Source organism: Mytilus galloprovincialis, chromosome 14 (assembly GCF_965363235.1).
Source record: "Mytilus galloprovincialis chromosome 14, xbMytGall1.hap1.1, whole genome shotgun sequence".
NCBI lineage: Eukaryota > Metazoa > Mollusca > Bivalvia > Mytilida > Mytilidae > Mytilus > Mytilus galloprovincialis.
In genome coordinates, this window is record NC_134851.1 from 26,881,041 (window position 1) to 26,903,593 (window position 22,553).

A 22,553-nucleotide genomic window follows, 5' to 3' on the forward strand; every position below is an offset into this window, starting at 1 on the left:
CACTTGTCAGTTAGTTGATAACCAAACAGAAAAAGTAGCTGGTTACCATAAGATACAAAAAAGACAGACAACAAAAACCAAATAAATTCTTAAAAGAAAAACAAAAATTATCAGGACTAAACGGTTTACTAAACACTACGCATATACAAAAACAACAACAAGAACGTCACAAAAGACTTGGTATGATCTCAGGTTGTTGCTAAGGGTATGAAGATCCTTCACTGCTAGTAACATCCGTTGTAGGATTAATCTGAATGCATAGGACTGTGCGGCATGTTTTCAACAATAACTTGCCCCTACCTTCATACATTTTAAACTTATTCCAAAATTCTGTAATATTATACCTGTAAATGGTGAAGTTGAAATCATCCCTTCGTAAATTTTACGGACGCAATCACGAGTTGGTTGACCGTTATGGAATAACCGTTTCACATATAATATCGGATATGTTCCTTACGTCGTAACTACAATCCCCTTCCCTATCATGAATGTGAACTACCGAATTAGACTATTTACTTGATTTGTTATATAATGAGCAACATGACGGGTGTCACATGTGGAGCATGATCTCCTTACCCTACCGGAGCACCTGAGATCACCTCTAGTTTTAGTGGGGTTTGTGTTGCTTAGTCTGTAGTTTTCTTTTTTGTGTCATGTGTACTATTGTTTTGTCTGTTTGTCTTTTTCATTTTTAGCCATGACGTTTTCAGTTTATTTTCGATTTATGAGTTTAACTGTCCCTCTTTTACTTTGTGCCTACTTCAGAATTCAATTTTCACTGCATCATTTTTATACTGTTAACATTCCAAAGTTATGTCTCTATGATATCAAACAAAGATATTATATCTTGGAACCAGTATGTGAAAAAAAAAGAAAAATCTATGAATAACATATATCACCCCAAAAGAGGCGTTACAATAGAAACAGCTGTATATACTGTTTTGTTTATTGGTCCTAATTATTGTTTTGGTTTCTCTTACAAGTACGGAGGCTTTTCGATTGCTTTATTTTGGGTTGTTTTCTTTTGTAAAGTACATTATAAGGTAAAGGGTAATGCAACTCTAGGCCCACAATATTGAACAATAGGTTTTCATATGAAATTAATTGAAAATCCTTTATTTGTCTCCTTGACTTTGTTGGTCTTTTTCTAACTTATGTGTTTTGATTCTACTTTTGGTCTTGTCCGACTTATTTTATATTTATTGTGATTTGTTGATATCTGCAATATTTTAGATTTTCTTTTATTCTTAAGGCTTGGTCGCATTCACATTTCAAACTTTAACGTTAGTTAAATATGTTGTCCACAAAAGAAACTGCAATTCCTATGTCAGGCTTTAAATTCAGAACATACCTCTTGAATCGAGATTACTAAGCCAAATAATAATCGAGTGTATTTGTTGAAGTTATCCATGTGAATGTACACAAATGTTAGTTTACTTTTATGCTATTGTAAGCCTTATCACAGATTACATTGAACCATACTACTAAATCATGAATGGCATATAAACGATAATGCAGTGGCTTAAAAAGGGTATACCCGTTTCCAGGTCTACATAGATTTGCGTAAATTGGTTTAAACTTGTTAAATATTAAAAACGTAATTTTATTTATCTTTTTTCAGTCGGTTTTACATCATTTGGTGGAGAAATTGCATCTGAGAGCAGAATTAAGTTTACATCTCTGAAATCATCTCATGGTATTAATGTCACATCTTCGTATGACGAAGGACAGTTGTCTCCTCATAAAGCAGGATTTTATTTAGTGCTGTCTAATATTCTCTCAAATAGCCAGGACAGCTATTTCATTCGGAAGAATGGTAAAGAAATAGCAAGGGCTTGGACTCACTATAGTGACTCGCATGTCACTCCAAGATACACTGTCCCACTGGCAGCCTTTATGCAATTGTCTTTAAATGATCTTATTACAATAGAAGGCAAAAGTGTTGATTTTTCAAGCTGTCTTACAATAGTACAGCTTTAAAACAGCAGAAATAGGATTACATTGTAGACTATCAGTATCGGAAAGTTGAGATATAACTAACATTTGTTAATCAGAGAAATCATAAGCAGAACATTTCAAGTTGATTTCTAGGAGTGTATATGGAATCATATATATGCACATGTCATTGTGTCTGCTTTATTTAGATCGGAGATTGATTCCTGTAAATTTCATTTGGACAAAACAGGTGACGAAAATTCAAGATATTAAGGAAAAGACATGCAATATTAAAAAATGGTTGTCACTTATTTTGGATAACCGATTTTACTACCAGATTAGATTGAAGACTACAAATAAAGAACTGGATTTTAAAGTCATCATTGATTAAAAGTGTCTTTTCAATATGTATATATTTATATATACAATTTTGAATATTCAAAATTATTTGATATATAATGTGTATTACATGGACATAAAATTTGTCAAAGTAAGCATCTATTACATTTTAAAAATTGTCGGGCTTTCCTGTTTTTGTAGATTTTAATGATAAAAATAGTAAATTTTGACTGAATATAACGATGTTTGTTCATTAAATGATTTAAGTTTCCTTATGTTATCATAAATCTGATATTTGACAAAGGTTTCACTTTCCTGTTTTCGGATATTTTATAATAAAAATCTCATTTTTTGCATAAAAAAGAAAACTTTATCATTCGGTTTTGTAAGTGTCCTCATACAATCATGTTTACGGAGTTTCGAGTAAACTCATCAACGATACCAAGGTTTAAATTATGTATGAAAGACGCGCAAACCACAAAAGTTTAAAAGGTCAAATCATTGAGGACCCAAAATTTCGATAGGTTCTACAAAATACAGCTAAAAAGAGTTAAATAAAGCAACAGCAGTGCACCGATGTTCAAGTCTCATAAATTTTATAAATAAGACGAATCTTGGTAACAAACTAAAAACAACTGAATGAGTCGCACGAACTCTAAAAGTAGCAAAAATGGTTGAATCGACGGGGCAATCATATCCTGTGGTTCATGGTGCATGAATAGTCCACTATACGAATCAACACTCTGTCAAAAATTGTGTCACAAATCCGGAAAAGGACACAAAAGGGACCAAATATATTATACATCAGTCATCAATTTGTTGGACAAGTTTTTGTGTAGAAGTGCATTCCTGCCAATACACCAGTTTAGTGTGCACGAGTGTAAAATATCAATTGCGATCTGTAATCGCCGTACGATTGAGAAGTTGTTAACTACTTGAAAATTGGAAGTAAATAATTGGAAAGTTTAAGTATCACGTTAATCACAGACAAAACTAGCATGCGATAGGACCTATCTTGAAATAATCTTCACCAAATTACTAATGCATTTTAAATCAATTTAAAAATGTCCATGTTTGTTCATACCATACGAAAATTGCATTTTTGGATCGATTGAATGATTACTTGATCGATGTTTACTTATCATTTAAAATGCATAATTCATATTCAGATGCAGAACATGTTAACGGGTCTTACGTCTTTTAATTTCATAAGGACATCATTTCTGTCAATGGATTTAACCCTATGGTATTGTATTTCTATATTCATGTCAAATCTGAGATATATATTTTTTTTTTAAACAAGACTAAACAATTCATAATACACAAGTTATCAATAAGAGTTCATATTAAAGCGTTGGTCATATTTGAGCTAAACGTTTGCTCTATGATGAAATTGTATTAACTAAATACCTAACAAAAGTAAATAAACACTTCCACAAGACAAGAAATCAGGTTATCCGACTGTGTAAAACAATTCTGCTTCAAGTAGTTCGTAATAACTATAAAAACGAAGATTTGGAATGATTGCCAATGAGACAACTTTCCACAAGAGAGCACAATGACACAGAAATTAACAACTATAGGTCACCGTACAGCCTTCAACTATGAGCAAAGACCGTACCGCATAATCAGCATTAAAAGGCTCCTAAATGACAATGTAGAACAATTAAAACAAGAAAACTAACGGCCTAATTTATGTAACGTCATATTTTAAGCAGACATGTCTGCTGAAATGTTTATACAGATAAATAAAGTAAAGTAGAAGTTGTACAATGGCATATGTCATAAAGAATCCGGAAAAGTTTAATCAAAATATATTATTAACCCTTATTCTCTTTCATTCTGTTATTTTGTTGCATTTTCATTCAAATCCCCTTCTTTTAAGATTTTTGTTAATAATAAAACGACGATGTAATTGTACTGATATGAATTTATTCATTTTTTCCCGTGGCCCTATTGTTTTTTTTATACTTTGAAATTTCATTATGATAGATATCGTCTCATATTCTATCTGAACATGCTTATCATTCTATAGTTTAGTTTTCTATATATAAAAAAAGAAGATGTGGTATGATTGCCAATGAGACAACTCTTCACAAGAGACAAAATGACACAGACATTTATAATCTACATTGATGCAAATTAATAATAAAGAATATATAGATTCTTATTAAGACTTTCTTACTTACTTTAGGATTGTTGACAAATATAATAAGTTTTAAAAAAACGAATGAACTACCAAAAGACAAACAACAATAAACCTATAGAAAATTAAAGACTGAGTACCACACACCACACCAAAAACAGGTGGTAATCTTAGGTGATCCTGAAGGGTGACCATAATCTGCTACGCTTGTGTCACCTGTAATTGTGTTACTCAAGTAATTACAAACCTTGTGATAAGTCTGATTTGGTAGGTCACATTCGAGAAAATGTTTTTTTGGGTTTCGACAATTGGAACATATAAAGTGTACACAATGTCCAAGTTGATGCAGTACACTCTTTCACGTTCATACAATTCATACTGCATATGTTGTGTTGTGCTCCCACCAACAAAGACTGTTCAATTCGAGTTTTGAGCAAGGAAGACTTCAATCGAAAATACATTGATTTCTTGGTCATTATCAAGAATTGGTTAAAGATACGATATGTATATGTCTAAAACTCAAATGCGACACGTTTCTGCAACGTTAGAACTTCATTAACCACAAAAGTTGTAACTGCGGGTTTAACAATGTTGTCCTCACTGTCACTGTTTATCTTTCCGCGTGGGAGAGTGATGCATCCATAGCGGAGGGGCTTACTCTGACGACACACCCGATATATCTTTTATAAGCATTTTATTTGATTCTCTTGTTTACCATTTTTTTTAATAACATTAGCAATACGACTGGTGCTAAATGGGGAACAGGATCTGCTTACCCTTTCGGAGCACCATAGATCATCCCCATATTTTGTTGGAGTTCTTGTTGCTTTCTGTTCAGTTTTCTATGATGTGTCTTGTGCACTATTATTTGTCTTTTTTCTTTTTCTTGTTTAGCCATGGCGTTATCGGGTTATTCTTTATCTTTGAGTTTGATTGTCCCTCTTTTCAAACGCATACATAAGCATAGGGTGACGTACATGATACTGGTACTAGAGTACTTTTAATACCGAATGACGGTTGGTACTAGAACACATTTGAACTAAAAATGTAAAATACATAGATCGCTAAGTTATTTACCTGTCAAAAACTTTAAAAGATGGATCATCAACTTTTGGTATTCGTCTGTTTTTGTTACAATCGATATTCCTGCTTGGATCTAAACTGTTTCAAACAGTTCTGCTAATTTCTTATGTATATATCTATATCACAGCTATAGAAACTGCTTTATCTCTGTAAACATTTATACAGATAGTAAGTCAGTCATTCAATCTGTAAATAAGTAAGGTAAGTACATTGTAATTAAATAATTTGTTATAGTGACAGTCATGACTAACAAACTACTTTTTTTTTAAACTCTCAGTAGAAACAGAGTTTGAAATCATGACGAAACTGAGGTTCAAACTCACTAAGGGATTTAAGGCACTTTTGGAATGCTTTCATCATGTTAAATGTTTATGTTTAACAATTTTAGCTTAAATTGATGAAAGTAGAAGTAAGCGCATAATCGAAACGATCAATAATTTTTAAGATGTATTTTCTTTTCTTTAAAAATCTGTGAAAAAAATATGCTTCATATGTTTTTGAAATATTGCTACAAAAACATGTCAACACATTTGTTTCTTACTACACATGACGTATACAAAACATAAAAATCGGCTTAACATTTTGTATGCCAAATTAGTGTCAACAGACGACCCACAAGTCTGTCGAATAAAAAAAAATAAACAGTTATATAAAATTCGAAGTTGAATTGCACTCAGGACCCAATTTTCCTAAATGATATTCTCGCGAAAATAAGGTAGATATGTTAAACTATTTTCTCATCGAGTACAAGGTCATTTAAACACAATTTCTGTATCACTATTAGTATAAAATAGGTTCAAGTGTAAAGATTTACTATATATATTTATTAAATAAAATTATCTAATCAGTTAACATGTTTATGAACAAACATAACTGCACACCTACCAGTATCTTACCGGTAATTTATCAGGACATTTCTAATTCGGACTTCAAAAAGTCTAATTGAAATGTCAAAATTTTTGGTGTTTAAAATTTTAGTCTTTTCCTTGGTTTGCCAAGCTGGATACGCGTTTCTGCTAGACGGGAGTACCGTCAGACCTAATGATGGAAGTCAGTACTTAACCATGCGTCATTATGTACAACTGATGGACTCACTTTACGACGAAAAGCAAGCACGGCATCAATTGGAACAAATTGTTGCAACGCTTCAAACAAAAATGGATGCCATGAATAACAATGGCGGACAAACAGCGGTAAATCTAACAACATACATTCAACCATATATTTCCCGTGTAGAAAACCAGGAGAGAGAGCTTAAAGCTGTTCGAACAAAATATGATAGTCTTCTCCAGACCAAGGAAGCCGAGATAGCTAAATTAAGTACAACAGTGACAGTTTTAGAACAAAATTATACAAGATTGTTACACGATAGCACGGTGACTCAGACAGACTACCACAGACTGAAGCTGGAAGTAGACAGCTTGAAGCAAATTAAAAATTTGGACGTGGCTAATGGTTTGCAGGAAACTAAAAACGATATTAACATGTTAAAAGCAAGTAATCAAGCCAGAAGTCAGGATTTTCTTGCTCTGTACAATTTGACAATATCCGCTAAAAAGGACATCAGCATAACCACAAAAGAACTCGACAACATTAATAATGGTAAGTGAAATAAAAAGTATAAATATGACTAAACAAACAAAAATCAAATATTAATGAATTTATTTTTTTCTAATGAGATAAAAGATAGTTAGCAAAAGTTGTGATCATGACAATGCTACATGCATTCATTAGTAAAACCTTTATATAACAGTAGTATTTTGTTAGATTACAACTATGTTGTTTTTCAAATTAAACTTGTTTTCGATTTACAGGATCAGTAACTAAGATACAAGATTTAAATGACAAGATATCTCGGCTAGAAATGTCCCATAATTTGACATCTCTGCAAGTTAACACGAATGTTAAGAAGGGTAAGTTTTAAGATTTCTACATTGATCAGATTAACTAAAATTTAGAATAGAAATGGGAAATGTTTCATAGAGTCAACAACCCGAATAAAGAGTAGACAACAACCGCAAGCCCCTTATATGTCATAAACGCAGCGAGAGCAAATCTTGCACCGGGAGGCGTGCTTCAGCTGGACCCTAAACAAAAATGTATACTAATTCAGAGAACATGTCCTCATACGAAACTCCAAAATATACACAACTTACTAAAATTAAAAATTAAACAAGAATAACAAAGGGCAGAGCCTCCCGTCTTGGGACAGGCGAAAAAATTTGGTAGGGTGTGTATTGACAGAAGTAGATTGTTTAAATTGTCGTAATTATTATTAACGGACTTTCTAAACATACTTTTAATCTACAAACCAAAACGAGGCACCTCACTTCAAATGTATAATATCTTCGCCAAAAAATAATAAGTCATTCATTAAAACTCAACTGATGTTGTTGTATTCTATTTCTTTATGTAATTTTGCAAAGACAATTTAAACTATGTTAAACCAAGTGTCTAGTTGTAAATGATTGGGGAAAGATTTTTCAAATTCATTTTCATTGGGTCTTATTGTACGTACGGAATTTTAATAATGTTGATACATGTATCTGACACAACTTTACAAGTACCCTTATATTTCTCAATACAGATTCAGTAATAGACACTGAGATAAGAGGCTTGAATGACAAGATGACTCGGCTAGAAAATTCACAGAATTTGATCAGTATGCAAGTAAACACAACAGTTCGATCTTTATCTACAAGGGGTAAGTTTTATCTTTATCAAAAGTGTATCTTCCGAACGGCTATTTTGCATCACCATGACTGATAGTACTAGGATCTCACACATCTCCTTACATCTAAGCGTATTAACGCATTCATGAATTTCAAATGTTTGGGTTTGAGCGTTCCTGATGACGGAAAACCGAAAAAGGCGATTCGGACGAGCGATTTGTATTTCAAACTTTCTTTCTAATCGACAACTATACCAACAAAAAATTTAAATGTTGTGTATTTCTTGGCAAAAGAAGTTGCAATCTTTTTTCATTACAATAACATCAATCGTTGTATATATAATGCATCAGAATGATAGACTCATAAGTATCCTCCTGCTCGTGAATTTATCTGTTTGCCCCATGGACAAACCCTGATAACCCTAGTTGCATTTGTATTTTATGACCGTTTCACCAAACTAAATCGTCTTGTTAATTTACAATATTTTCATATCTCTTCTTAGTGTAGGAAGTATATTTATCCACTCGAGACAGTTAAGTTTTCAAATTTAAAACGCGAGGCTCGCCGAGCGTTTTAAATATTTAAAATTTAACTGTCGAGAGTGGATAAATATCGTATTACACGAGATTATGTGGTGGATTTTGTTTCTCTTCTGTGTTCTTTCTATGTGCCGTCACAATAGGAAATTCAGAGGAAAAAAAGAATATTCGACGTGATAATCGGATTTCATAAACCAATGAAGAACTGAGATCAAACGAACCACACATTGATTAAATTTTTTGTATACAATGGATGCAGAAAAAGATAAATTGACGAAGAATGAGAGAAATATATATATTTTTAAACTTACGAATTTATATACAATATAATAAACATGAGACCTGAATCTTTAAAGGCTTTTTAATAAAATGATAAAAGTTTGAAGCCTGGTAAGGGTCATTCAACTGGTGATAGCGTCTTTTAATCTTTCGAAGGAATGACTTCCCCTTTACACCTTGGACCTCTTTTTTCAAACGTTACAGAGCTGTTTATTTAAAAATCAATGTCCGGTGAGGAGAAAGAACGAAAGTTTTGCATTAGGGAGATATATTCCTAAATTCAGAATGATTTCCTTATTATAATTAAAAAGTATTCGTATTTATAACATGTATAATGACTTTTGATTTTTAATCCAAGAAATCCACCTCTTCGAAATGTTCGAGTAGATATAAGATATTGGCTGCATGACGTTACAATGTTATTGTTAATTTTCACATATTACATCCCCCAAAAACATCAAATAAGTAGATCATACCTTGAACATCACCAGCAGTTTACGGTTATTATATTTATAATCAAATTAGCAACGTTAATTGACAATCAATACCTCTCTGTTCTGTTTTAATACTAACGCTTAAGCACCAAGACGTGTCTTCTCTAAAGAGAATTAAAAGTTACACGGTACAGTAAGTACCTCCTAGTTTCAATCTAGATTGTTCGTGCAAGTTCTTTTTTCAGAAAACGAATTACAAAGTTCCGATATATAGGTGTCATGTTATTGATAGCTACACACTGTTTCCAATGGTAAAATGTCCCCAAATACTTAAAATTGAAATAAAGGAGAACATACTAACCTTACTTTAAGTTGTTTGCAGTGTCTTATGATCGAATTAATTTAATACCAATTCCAATCAATTGCGTGTTTGTGTTCCTGTACTTTTGTAAAAGAGAGGTTACATGAAGCTACTCCTTCAATAATATTGATAGACACTAAACAGAACACAAAACAAAACATAGGGTGTTTAATACTGAGTAACACAAACCCAAGCAAACACCGGTATATTAGTTTCATAGCGGCCTGATATGCGTTGATAAATAGTATTATTATTATCGGGCGATCCTAACATAACATCCAGCTACAGACTTTAAATTTATATCTTCATTCAATATTGCAGCTATGTGCGTCCTTTTTTCATATTTTCATGGGTAACAATTTAAAGAATATAACAATGCTAATATCCAAAGGGAGAAGCGTCCGGATGATTGAAGAAGAACAAAAAATATAATAACTTTTTTTTACTGAAAAATAATAAAGTCTTTGAGCAAGAGATTTCGTCACATGAGTTGTTGATCCTATTAGAGATATATTCAGGTTCCTGGCGATACCTTTGTAATATATCTGCATTTAAAATTTAAATGACTAGAATCATAGCTTTTACTTGATTTTCGTTTTGCCTTCTTAGAATTATTGTCATCCGTTATTTAAGAACATGAAGTTTGATTTAAAATCTGTGAGGGCAGCTCTCTGTTGATCAAAGCTATATTTAAAATATTTATGATTGTTCAAAGCCAGCTTAGTGTTCTCCTTAAATCACTTTACTTGATCTTATTATTGACGTTGTTATTTCAAAATATGATTAAGTATAATGGGAGTCTGCATGTGATATTAACCATATTGTTTAAGATTAAGCAAAAAAGTAGGCTCAATCAAAAGTCACACTTCGTTATTCATTCAAAAATAAAATTGTTAAGCCAACATAGAAATTGGGCATACTAGTTATTTCGATTTGGATGTCAATTTTGTGAGTTATTTGTTGACATTTTAGGGACATCTGTTTTTTTGTCGATTTAAAAGAAATCCTATCCACAATGATCCTTCAATTTGTTTGGTGCTAAATGGAGATTTATCAAGTAACCGCATTTAGGAAATAAAAAGCTACCCATCCTCATTATACTCAATAGTATAGTTGTATCTTAGTTTATTGTATTTACTCCACTTCCCATTAAATTACACAATGGTGCCACATTGCTCTTAACATGAATGCATATTCTTTAGTTCATTAATAAATCAATATTATTTGTTTTATATACCATTTCAAAAAGTATCACTACCAATGATAAATTGCATGTCCGTGAAAGTAATGAAAACACTAGATGTGTTTTGATGCTGTTGTTTCAAACAAAAATGGGTACGCCTCGAGAAAACAGCATGTTTAATGGAAAAACAATATGGGATATCCATTCATGACATAAAATCAACACATGCAGAGCAAAAAAATAAATAAAAATAAAAACGTACACAAAAAGGAACAGAGCTTTTATTGCTGTTCTTCATTTCAAAGTCACAGTCAGGGCTACAACAGGGAGCAAAAACCGACCACCTCACTGGAAGTTTAAGACGGCTAATAGCACCGGCTTGAGCGGAAGTCATTGCAAAAAACAATTTGGTTTAAATTTGTTAGATGTTACACAACATAATCGGGCCCGGTCAAAAAATAGCATACCGGAGTGTAGTACATATTTTTAACAAAATAGCTATCATTTTAATAATACTTAGTTAAATGCTCAATTCAAAAGTGTCTAATTGTTTTTTTAAAGGATTGATGAGAGTAAAAAACTTTTGTAACTGAAATATCTTCAATGTCAAAATTTAGAAATTTAGAAATTTAGAAATTTAGAAATTTGAACTTCGAAATTGCAGCAGCAAACACAATTACAAAATATATCAATATATAAAAACTAGTGTTGTCAACGGTTAATCGGTTAACCGTTCGAACGACCGAATACCGAATACCAAAAACGCTAACCGGTTAACCGGACGTTTATTCAATTTTAATAGATTTGATATAAATTTGTATTGAAATCATTAAATAGTTATGTTTGCTTTAAAAATTGTCGTCGTGGTAATTAATTTGACGGATCAATTGTCCAGTATGTTGATTGCTATTGTTAATCCAAAAATATAAAATTAATTAGAACTTGTCTCTCAGCTCGGGGTATCATGTGTATGTAAAGACCGTGATTGAGTACTCATCTGTTTGAAACACTTGGCAGACCAATATATTGCCAAACATTTTTGTCATATCCATTAACCGACTCATAACAACATTCTAAATTGAAATTAAATATTCGCATTTTTATCGTTTTTATTTTAATGACTAATATAGTGGCATCTAAATGTTGTGTTTCAACCCTAGACATACGAACATCAAATAGTAATATCTGAATAAGTATATAAGGAAGGTAATTCTGATGGGCATTTGCTACATCAAATTTTAATCGAACGGCTCTAATAATGACCATAATCATACATGTTGAAATATATATTTAGATAAACTCGTTTTCTCCTTGCTGTTCATTTGAACCATTTGGACAACAATTGATTTTTAACTCTATTTTTGTCAGATATGATTTTATGAATATGTGAGTAATATTTCCTTAAGAAATAACATTCATTGAAATACATTTGTTATACAAAGATGTAAACAGATCATATACACGTTCTCCCAAAAAAACACGGTGATCTTTGATTGCGGCCAATACGGTCTTAAAGAGAGTGCACATTTTAATTGTTTATTACGCCATTAAACATTTTAAGTGTTTTAATGCGTCTGATTTTGTTAGTTGTAAATTAGTCAGATAATTAACACATTATAGAATAAAATTTTTCATTTTATAATTAAATTTAGATATTGCAGTAACTACATGACAATTAGAATACTTATATTTCTACTTCCGTTGGATTTACCGTATGTGAAGGATATATAGTATCAGCGGGTAGAATGAATAAAGTTTACATCTGTGAAATCATTTCATGGTATTTCTATGGTTTCTTCGTATCATGATGGAAAGTTTATTGCTCCGAAAGCAGGATTTTATCTAGTGTTATCAAATATACTTTCAAAAAGCCAGGATGGTTTTTACATTCGAAAAAATGGCAAAGAAATATCAAGGACTTGGTCTGATTATTACGATTCAAACATAGATTCATATTATTTAGCTCCGTTATCAGCCTTTTTGAAATTATATGTAGATGATGTGATTACTATTGAAGGCGAAAGTTTAAATCCTGTAAGCTTTCTCTCAATAGTTCAACTTTAACATTACTTACATGAGTGCCTTTAGTTCAGTATTAATATCCCCTAACATTAAATGAAAATATATTTAATACAACATACGGGATTAGAAAAGAAGATCGGAATCGCTTATTAATCATAGATCAGTAGTTGATGTATGTCATTTCTTTACGTTTTTGTAATTGGCGCAATTGGGTGTTAATGGCCTGTTGTTGCTATGCACACTTTAAAAGGAAGTTCGCTTCTCATGTTTTTGATTTCTTAAAAGAAAAAGGTGTCAATGATAAATGTATGAAAAGTCTAAATAGAATTATATCCCGCAAAATTTACAATGACTTATATCTTAAAAACAAGCACACGGACACTTAATTTGTTTTTGCTTGTTTAGTTTCTTTATTTACATACTATCAATGTGTATTAGTTTATTTAAAAGCTTGATATTTTGTAACGAAATAGCGAACATCCTTAAGGTTTTTATATTTTACTATTATAGACTCGAACAGATTAAGAGTTTGACATAATGTAAAGGCACTTGTCTGTTATTTAAGACTGTTTGTGATCATTGTATAGTCTTCTGATGTTTTTGCACATCATATTTGGTTTAGTCATTTGCGCATTTCATGTGTCCGTTTATAAGGATTTCGAACCTTTTTTTCTTTCTAAAATTAGAAATGTAAATATGTTATGAATGGATATCAAATATTATATTCAAGATTTTTTACAGGAATTTTCTGATGTAGAAAACGGTGGATTAAACCTGGTTTAAAAGCTAGAGCTAAACCTCTCACTTGTTTGACAGTCGCATCAAATTCTATTATATTGAGATGTTATATCCTAAAAATCCCAAATCAATGATTATTATACGCATAGCAAGACGACTTCAAACAAGAATGTACGAGAAACGTGATCCAATTTCAAACATTCCATTTATTAGCACTACCATCATATCCATCTCTTAAAAAATTCAAAAAGCCTGAACCATTATCTCTTCACTTGTTTGGATTGTTACCAAATTTCTTTCCAAGTTATAAAAACCTGTTCTCTCTTTCTTAAATTAAATAAGAAGTGAGATGCATTAACATTTATTGTGAAATATATTTTAATTGGCAACACCATTATCGCATAATAAATCATGATACAATGAGAAGAGTAATATGGTAATAGCTCATAAATTTAAAGTGCAGATTTAAGCTTTTCCGCATTTAACTATTAAATATATTTTCTTGGCAATAAATGTAATGGAAAGTTTAAGACATTGCCAAGTAAATATCTAAGTCGTCAACGTTTTCAACAGATTAAAAAAATTACGAACGATATGTGTTAAATATTTTCAATTAAGAAAACAGCTATAAAATATTTCCTTACTCTTAACCATAACTATCAAAGCTCTGAATGATCATTTTTTTGTAGAGAGTATAGTGTTACGTTCACTTGATATAAAAGTTACAAACACAAATTTTCTCCACATTCAATCGCCGAGTACATATAATAGTTAACTTGAGTTCTTTTTATTACCAAACATTTGTTTCCACGATACATGGTGAAACATGTTTTCGCAGATTTGGCGTACGGTTTCACTGTTGTTAACGATTCAACACTTGATAGTCGCTAAACCTTGTTCGTCCAAAGGTTGTTTAGTATCATTACTTTCGACATACAAAAAGCAAAATTAGAAATAAAAAAAACAAAGTCTTTCATAATGTTTCACATGTTACACTAGAAAACTCGTTGCATGAGTGGTATCAGTAGTAAAATTATATAACAACTAGCCTGTCATTAATGAGATTATGAGTTTAATTGAGCAGGTGGCAAATGTGTTCGGCTCTTGTTTGTGGTTCTCTCGGAGCTGTCCGGCTTCCTCATCCAAGAAAACTGGACACTACTAAATAGATTGTTGTGCTAAAAGTGGTGATAAACACACAAACTACGAAATTGATATAACAGAGAAGTGAAACATATCAAAATGATACTCTCTCTCATTATTCATTAACAATTTATAATTGGCAATAGTGATCTAAATTTTTTTTAATTTACGGATGACCATTTTTTTTTGCCTAGATAAAAAATGACTAACAAACAAAACAAATAGGGAAACATTGTTTAGACATCAATTTTTATATTTCATCTTTTATCTCCCAGTAAAAAATCTAATTTCAGTAATGTTTATTGTTTTTTAGGCTTCATATACAAATGATATACTTATACAAAAGTATTTAGTCTTAACTATTTATTTTATAGCTGGCTTTACGGTTTGTTCTGCATACTATGTACCTGGAAATAGAATGAAGTTTATACAAGTAGTAGCAGCTTATGGTCTGTCTGATCCTCCTCCTTATGCTGACGGAAACTTTCGTGTCGAAAAAGCTGGATTTTATCTTGTTATTGTTAATATACTGTCGAAAGATATGAACGCATTTTATATTAAAGTAAATGGACGTTATCTATCAAGAACTTACTCTCACTACTTAGATTCTCATGGTGATGACGAAAAATTCACTGCATCTACATCAGTTTTAATCAAGGCTGCAGTCAGAGATGTTATATCAATCGAAGGATCCGGTGGAGATTTAGAACAAGGAAGCTGTCTTACAGTCTTAAAACTTTAATCATAGAAATATTTAAGGGATCAATAGAAACTGTTGATGTAGTTGTAGTATTTGAAATTTCAAAGGCATAACGAAATTGTATATTTTTATTTACATAAAACAAATTTCAATTAGAAATAGATCTTATACATCGGCCACAGCAGAAAATCACAGATAATTTTTTTCTGTAAAGTTGAAAGATCATCACAGATTAAGAAGACAGCACAATCGTGGTCAATAACTAAATGTGTGTGTGTGTGTGTGTGTGTGTGAAACATCCTCTTATATATGTTTTAGTGGTATTTGGCACAACTTTTTGAAATTTTGTGTATTCAATGCTCTACAACAATATACTTGTTTGGCTATTTAACTAATTTGATCTGCACGTCACTGATGAGTCGTATGTAGACGAAACGCGCGACTGGCTTATCAAATTATTTACTACATTAACAGACACTAATAAATGATGACTAAATGTAAAGTTAAGATATCCTTTTTGTGTCCTTCGATAACCGTCAGAAATGCTAATGGAGTACAGTATGCTTCCGTTGACATTGATATGATATCTGTGTTTTGGGAAATCACGAATATGTTCAACTTGTTGTAACCCCTAAATTGTCTCTTTGCCTTTGGTTTGGACAAAACCATATACAATTTTCATAGGCCTAGTGTTTGACACTTTTTGTTTTTACATGATATATAATTGATGTTTATTTTCTGTACTATTAGTTTACCATTTTTAGAATGTTTGACTAGTCGAAAGGCAAATAGTACCAGGATTATAATTTTATACGCCAGACGCGCGTTTTGTCTACATAAGACTCATCAGTGACGCTCAGATCAAAATAGTTAAAAAGCCAAATAAATACAAAGTTGAAGAGCATTGAGGATCAAAAATTCCTAAAATTTGTGCCAAATATGGCTAAGGTAATCTACTCCTGGGGTAAGAAAATCCCTAGTTTTTCAAAAAATTCAAAGTTTTGTAAACAGAAAATTTATAAAATGACCATATAATTGATATTCATGTTAACACCGAAGTGCTGACTACTGGGCTGGTGATACCCTCGGGGACGAAACGTCCACTAGCAGTGGCATCGACCCAGTGGTGTTAATAGTTATCAAAAGTACCAGGATTATATAATTTTATACGCCAGACGCGCGTTTCGTCTACATAAGACTCATCGGTGACGCTCAGATCAAAATAGTTAAAAAGCCAAATAAATACAAAGTTGAAGAGCATTGAGGATAAAAAATTCCAAAAAGTTGTGCCAAATATGGCTAAGGTTATCTACTCCTGGGGTAAGAAAATCCTTAGTTTTTCAAAAAATTCAAAGTTTTGTAAACAGAAAATTTATAAAATGACCATATAATTGATATTCATGTTAACACCGAAGTGCTGACTACTGGGCTGGTGATACCCTCGGGGACGAAACGTCCACCAGCAGTGGCATCGACCCAGTGGTGTAAATAGTTATCAAAAGTACCAGGATTATATAATTTTATACGCCAGACGCGCGTTTCGTCTACATAAGACTCATCGGTGACGCTCAGATCAAAATAGTTAAAAAGCCAAATAAATACAAAGTTGAAGAGCATTGAGGATAAAAAATTCCAAAAAGTTGTGCCAAATATGGCTAAGGTTATCTACTCCTGGGGTAAGAAAATCCTTAGTTTTTCAAAAAATTCAAAGTTTTGTAAACAGAAAATTTATAAAATGACCATATAATTGATATTCATGTTAACACCGAAGTGCTGACTACTGGGCTGGTGATACCCTCGGGGACGAAACGTCCACCAGCAGTGGCATCGACCCAGTGGTGTAAATAGTTATCAAAAGTACCAGGATTATATAATTTTATACGCCAGACGCGCGTTTCGTCTACATAAGACTCATCGGTGACGCTCAGATCAAAATAGTTAAAAAGCCAAATAAATACAAAGTTGAAGAGCATTGAGGATAAAAAATTCCAAAAAGTTGTGCCAAATATGGCTAAGGTTATCTACTCCTGGGGTAAGAAAATCCTTAGTTTTTCAAAAAATTCAAAGTTTTGTAAACAGAAAATTTATAAAATGACCATATAATTGATATTCATGTCAACACCGAAGTGCTGACTACTGGGCTGGTGATACCCTCGGGGACGAAACGTCCACCAGCAGTGGCATCGACCCAGTGGTGTAAATAGTTATCAAAAGTACCAGGATTATAATTTTATACGCCAGACGCGCGTTTCGTATACATAAGACTCATCAGTGACGCTCAGATCAAAATAGTTAAAAAGCCAAATAAATACAAAGTTGAAGAGCATTGAGGATCAAAAATTCCTAAAAGTTGTGCCCAATATGGCTAAGATAATCTACTCCTGGGGTAAGAAAATCCTTAGTTTTTCGAAAAATTCAAAGTTTTGTACTATTAGTTTACCATTTTTATAATGTTTGACTAGTCGAAAGGCAAATATTTTCCTTAAACCATGTATACAATTGCCTCAAACGTTTCTTTGTCACAAATTATCTGATTTAGATGTTCTTCAATTTTGTTTGTTGGTTCTTTCAAATGTTTAAATACGAAAGCCACTAAAGAAACCCACGTATGTACATAAGTTAGAATAAAAAAGAAGATGTGGTATGATTGCCAATATGACAACTGTCCACAAGAGACCAAAATAACACAGACATTAACAACTATAGGTCACCGTACGGCCTTTAACAAAGAGCAAAACCCATACCGAATAGTCAGCTATAAAAGGTCCTGATATAACAATGTAAAACATTTCAAACGGGAAAACCGTCTTTGCTGAGTTTAAATCATTCAATTTTGCGGACAGATGCTCATTACGAATATTGTGTTTAGTGATGGTCGAGGACAAATATAAAAAAACAAAAATCTGATTAAAAAAAAAACAAGCGAATACACTAAAAGTAGTATATAAAACTTTTTGCAAGTATTAAAAGCTTTGAAGGATGGAGATTATTCCATAATTTGAAGAAAAATCCCATTTTCAACAGCAAATTTTGAATTAACGATCTCTTTATTTTTATGTCTTTACACAATTGTTGGGAACTGAGCCTGTGATACACAAGCAAACCTGCAGTAAACCTGTAGAGTTATCGACCAAGCTGAAGCAAGAATATCAACAGTTTAAATATTACTGCACCAGATATGCTTTTTTACCTTTTTTGTCTTTTCAATGGAAATCGATAACAAATATTTGCAAATCTGAAAAAAAGAGCTAATACATGTTATAAACCAGACAAAGACATCAAGTATAACAAATGTGTGAACGGGATACGAGTTTTTTATTGGGAGAAATACTAGAACTCCTTAAATAAAATAATAAATAGGCATCACAGAGATTGTATTAAAACGCAAAGAACACATTGAGTCGTTTTTAAATGTCTGGAAAAAGATTCTAGGTTTCTTTGTTTTAGTTGTCAATGTTAATTCTTGTGCTTTTTTATCTTCAATTTTGATTTTCAAAAATGAAAGCCAAGACTTTTACCGGCTGTTTTTACCGGAAGTATTCTTGATTTTTCTTTGTTCTAAAGTCACAAATCGATTCAGTGTAAACAAATCCGGGTTACAAACTGAAATCGAGGGAAACACATTAAGTATATGATTAAAACGAAGAACCAATAGGAAAACTAAAGTGTAACAAAAACGAACGTCAGCATACAAAGAAACGATCTAATTGATAACTGACACCTGTCATATTCCTGACTTAGTACAGGACATTTAAAACTTTATAATATTTTTTTGATCATGGTAGGTAAGATTCCGTTTCATTTATGTAGCGACTAATTGCTACAGGCATTGGATCAACTATAATACTTTATAAATGTCGTCATTTTTAAAAACGACCACTAGTTTAAAACATTTTTCTATAAAATAAAATTGAGAATAAAAATTGAGAATAGTTGAAAGGAACAACAACCCGACCAATGAGCCTGAAACAACCTAAAATCACCAACGGGTCTTATGTACGGCGTGAAAATGACACTTGCCCCTTAACAAAAATGTGGACTAGTTTAGTGAAAATAGACGTCACATTTCACTCCGAATCAAATACTGTGGATTCATTATTATTCGTTGGATACCAATTTTCGTGGTTTTCGTGGGTAAAGTTGAACCACGAATTCAAATGTCCAACTAATAGCATATTTTCAATAGGCTTTATATAGAATATGGACAGACGAAAATATGAGGGTACAAATGTATATAATACCTGTTCAAATTATGATTAAGAGTGGCGAAACATACAAAGAGACATTCAAACGCATAAGTCGAAAATAAACTGACAATGTCATCGCTAAAAAGGAAAAGAAACAACAAGACCAAAAATGGTATATAAAACACTACAGGAAACAACTTATACACTGAGCAACACGAACCCAATAGAACAGCGGGTGTTCTCAAATGCTATGGAAGGGTAAGCAGATCTGTCTCTACATGTGGCTTCATTTGTGTTGCTCATTTTAGTACAAATCCTGCAATAAGACTTATTCGATAGGAAACATTCGGGGAAAGGATAGATTAATTCATCGAAGGTCGACTTTTCCTGAGAGAGTCGAAACCTTAGTTTTTGAAAGTTTCAAAGTTTATCAATGGACGATTTTAGAAAGATATATTATGCAACATCTCTGCACCCTAGTAGTGATTTTTGTTTAGCTGATGACGCCCACAGGGTCAGATAGTCTATAAGCAGAGGTAACCATAAAATGCTGTAAAAAGGAAGAAAAAAAACACGTTTGAAAAAATAAAAATAACAAAAATACGTAACTCCGAGGAAAATTCAAACCGGAAATTTCCTAACCAAATGGCAAAAATCAAAAGCTAAAACATTTCAAACGAATTGATAACAACTGTCATGTTCCCGACTTGATAAAAGCATTCTCTTATGTAGAAAATGTTTGATTAAATCTGGTTTAATAGCTAGGTCAACCACTCACTTGTATGACAGTCGCATATAATTTCATTATATTGACAACAATGTTTAAACAAAACAAACAAACATACTAAGTAAAAATGTCAAACATAGAGGTACATCCGTCAACATTAAGTTATAGGTATAATCTATATCAGTATGATAACAAGCAAACACATCAACATGAAAAACAAAAATGCAAACAGACAAAGCACATTAGCATAAACGAAAGAATACACATTTGTTGACCATCGCATAAAAAACACGAATAATACAATGACGGGATGTATAAAGGCAGAGCCACGTCAAATATATATTATCGAAATAAAACTTAACAGTTAAAGTTATGATTAACAAAGAAAAATGAAAGAATTCAATTACACGTTATTAACTTAAGATGATTAACAACATCAGTACCTATAATCTATACGTTAAGATCATTGTGTATTATACATGAAGTTAATTCGGAATATTTATCAACAAAGTCTTGATACATGTTTCTTTCGGTGAACCTTTTCCGAAAAAGGACGAGACGTTCTTTGGCATATCCCTGGTTCATAACTTTCTGCTCAGACACTGTTGACGTTTTACAAAGTATGAGTAGCAGCTTAAAGCTTAGAGCTGTATAAAAAATTGTTAAGGCCAAATAAAGTACGAAGTTGAGGAGCATTAAAGACCAAAAATTCCAAAAAGTTTTGCCAAACACTAGTACAGCTAAGGTAATATATTTCTGAGGTAGAAAAGCCTTAGTATTTCATATATTCAAAGTTTTGTTAACAGTTGATTTATAATTATGAACATATCAATGATATTTCAAGTCAACACAGAAGTGATGACTACAGTGTTGGTGATACCCTCGAGGAATTAAAACTCCACCAGCAGTGGCATCGACCCAGTGGTTGTGAATAAACTCATCATAGATACCAGGATTGAAATTTTATATTTACACTAGACGCGCGTTTCGTCTACAAATGACTCATCAGTGACGCTCGAATAAAAAAATGTTAAACAGTTTGAGCTTTTAATTTTGCCATTTGATTAGGGACTTTCCGTTTTGAATTTTCCTCGGAGTTCAGTTTTTTTTGTGTTTTTACTTTTTCCTATATTCGCTTTCTTTGAACTTTGTGAATATACGTCTTGACAATCATAACACATATTGGAATCTTATGAAATTAAAAACATTTTTGCTTTGCTAAATAAATTGTATGATAATATATTTAGAATGCGACTAAAAATGATATAAAATTTGACAGAAGTTTGCATTGTAATAGGTCCCTTAATAAAAACCAAAGCGTTGATAGCAATATTTTATCATCTTGCAAAGATTATGGCACTTAACCAAAATGAAACATTGGATTTAATGTCCCAAATCTGACCATAAGGCTATGTATCTATACGTTCCGTTCTGCAAACAAGACGCCAAATTTTGCAGTTTTTAGGGAGAGAAAAAGGTAACCTACAAAAAAAAAAAAAATTAGGAATACTGTAAAATTGTTTATTGTTATATTATCCATACATAAACGTTATATCTAATAAATGCATCTTTGTATCTTTTGTTTCATTACTTATGCAATGAAATTGAACTATGATTTTTTATATTATAGCTGGATTAACGGCATGTACTGCATCATATACATCTGGGAACAGAATGAAGTGTACACAAGTAGTATCAGCTCATGGTCTGCCCAATCCTCCTCCTTATAATAGCGTAGTTTTTAGTATTGCAAAAACTTGATTTTATCACGTTCTCGTTAATATACTATCGAAAGATATGAAAATATTTTATATTAAATTAAATGGACGTAATTTGTCACGAACTTACTCTCACTGGGGCATTTCTAATGATGATGACGGGAAATTCACAGGCTCAACATCAGTTTTTATCAAAGCTGCAGTCAAAGATGGTATAACAATTGAAGGATCCGATGGAAATTTACAACAGGGAAGCTGTCTTACAGTGTTAAAACTTTAATAATCGAAATATGAAAGAAAGATTTTGATGTAATTGTTGTTTTTGAAATGTCAAATGGAAACTGTTT

At 32.0% G+C, this 22,553-nt stretch overlaps 1 protein-coding gene across 1 annotated transcript; it reads left to right on the top strand.

Annotated features, from left to right (window-relative positions):
- Positions 1-6,370: 6,370 nt before the first annotated feature.
- On the top strand, positions 6,371-15,733 carry LOC143058403 (uncharacterized). Its single transcript, XM_076231900.1, has 4 exons — positions 6,371-7,105; positions 7,318-7,416; positions 8,091-8,207; positions 15,249-15,733. The coding sequence occupies exons 1-4, from the start codon at positions 6,451-6,453 to the stop codon at positions 15,614-15,616; spliced, it is 1,239 nt and encodes a 412-aa protein (XP_076088015.1). The 5' UTR covers positions 6,371-6,450; the 3' UTR covers positions 15,617-15,733.
- Positions 15,734-22,553: the final 6,820 nt, after the last annotated feature.

Coding starts and splice junctions, on each gene's coding strand:
- LOC143058403 (XM_076231900.1), top strand. CDS start 6,451: ATGTCAAAATTTTTGGTGTTTAAAATTTTAGTCTTTTCCTTGGTTTGC. Junction 7,106..7,317: donor ACTCGACAACATTAATAATG/GTAAGTGAAATA, acceptor TTCGATTTACAG/GATCAGTAACTAAGATACAA. Junction 7,417..8,090: donor TAACACGAATGTTAAGAAGG/GTAAGTTTTAAG, acceptor TTCTCAATACAG/ATTCAGTAATAGACACTGAG.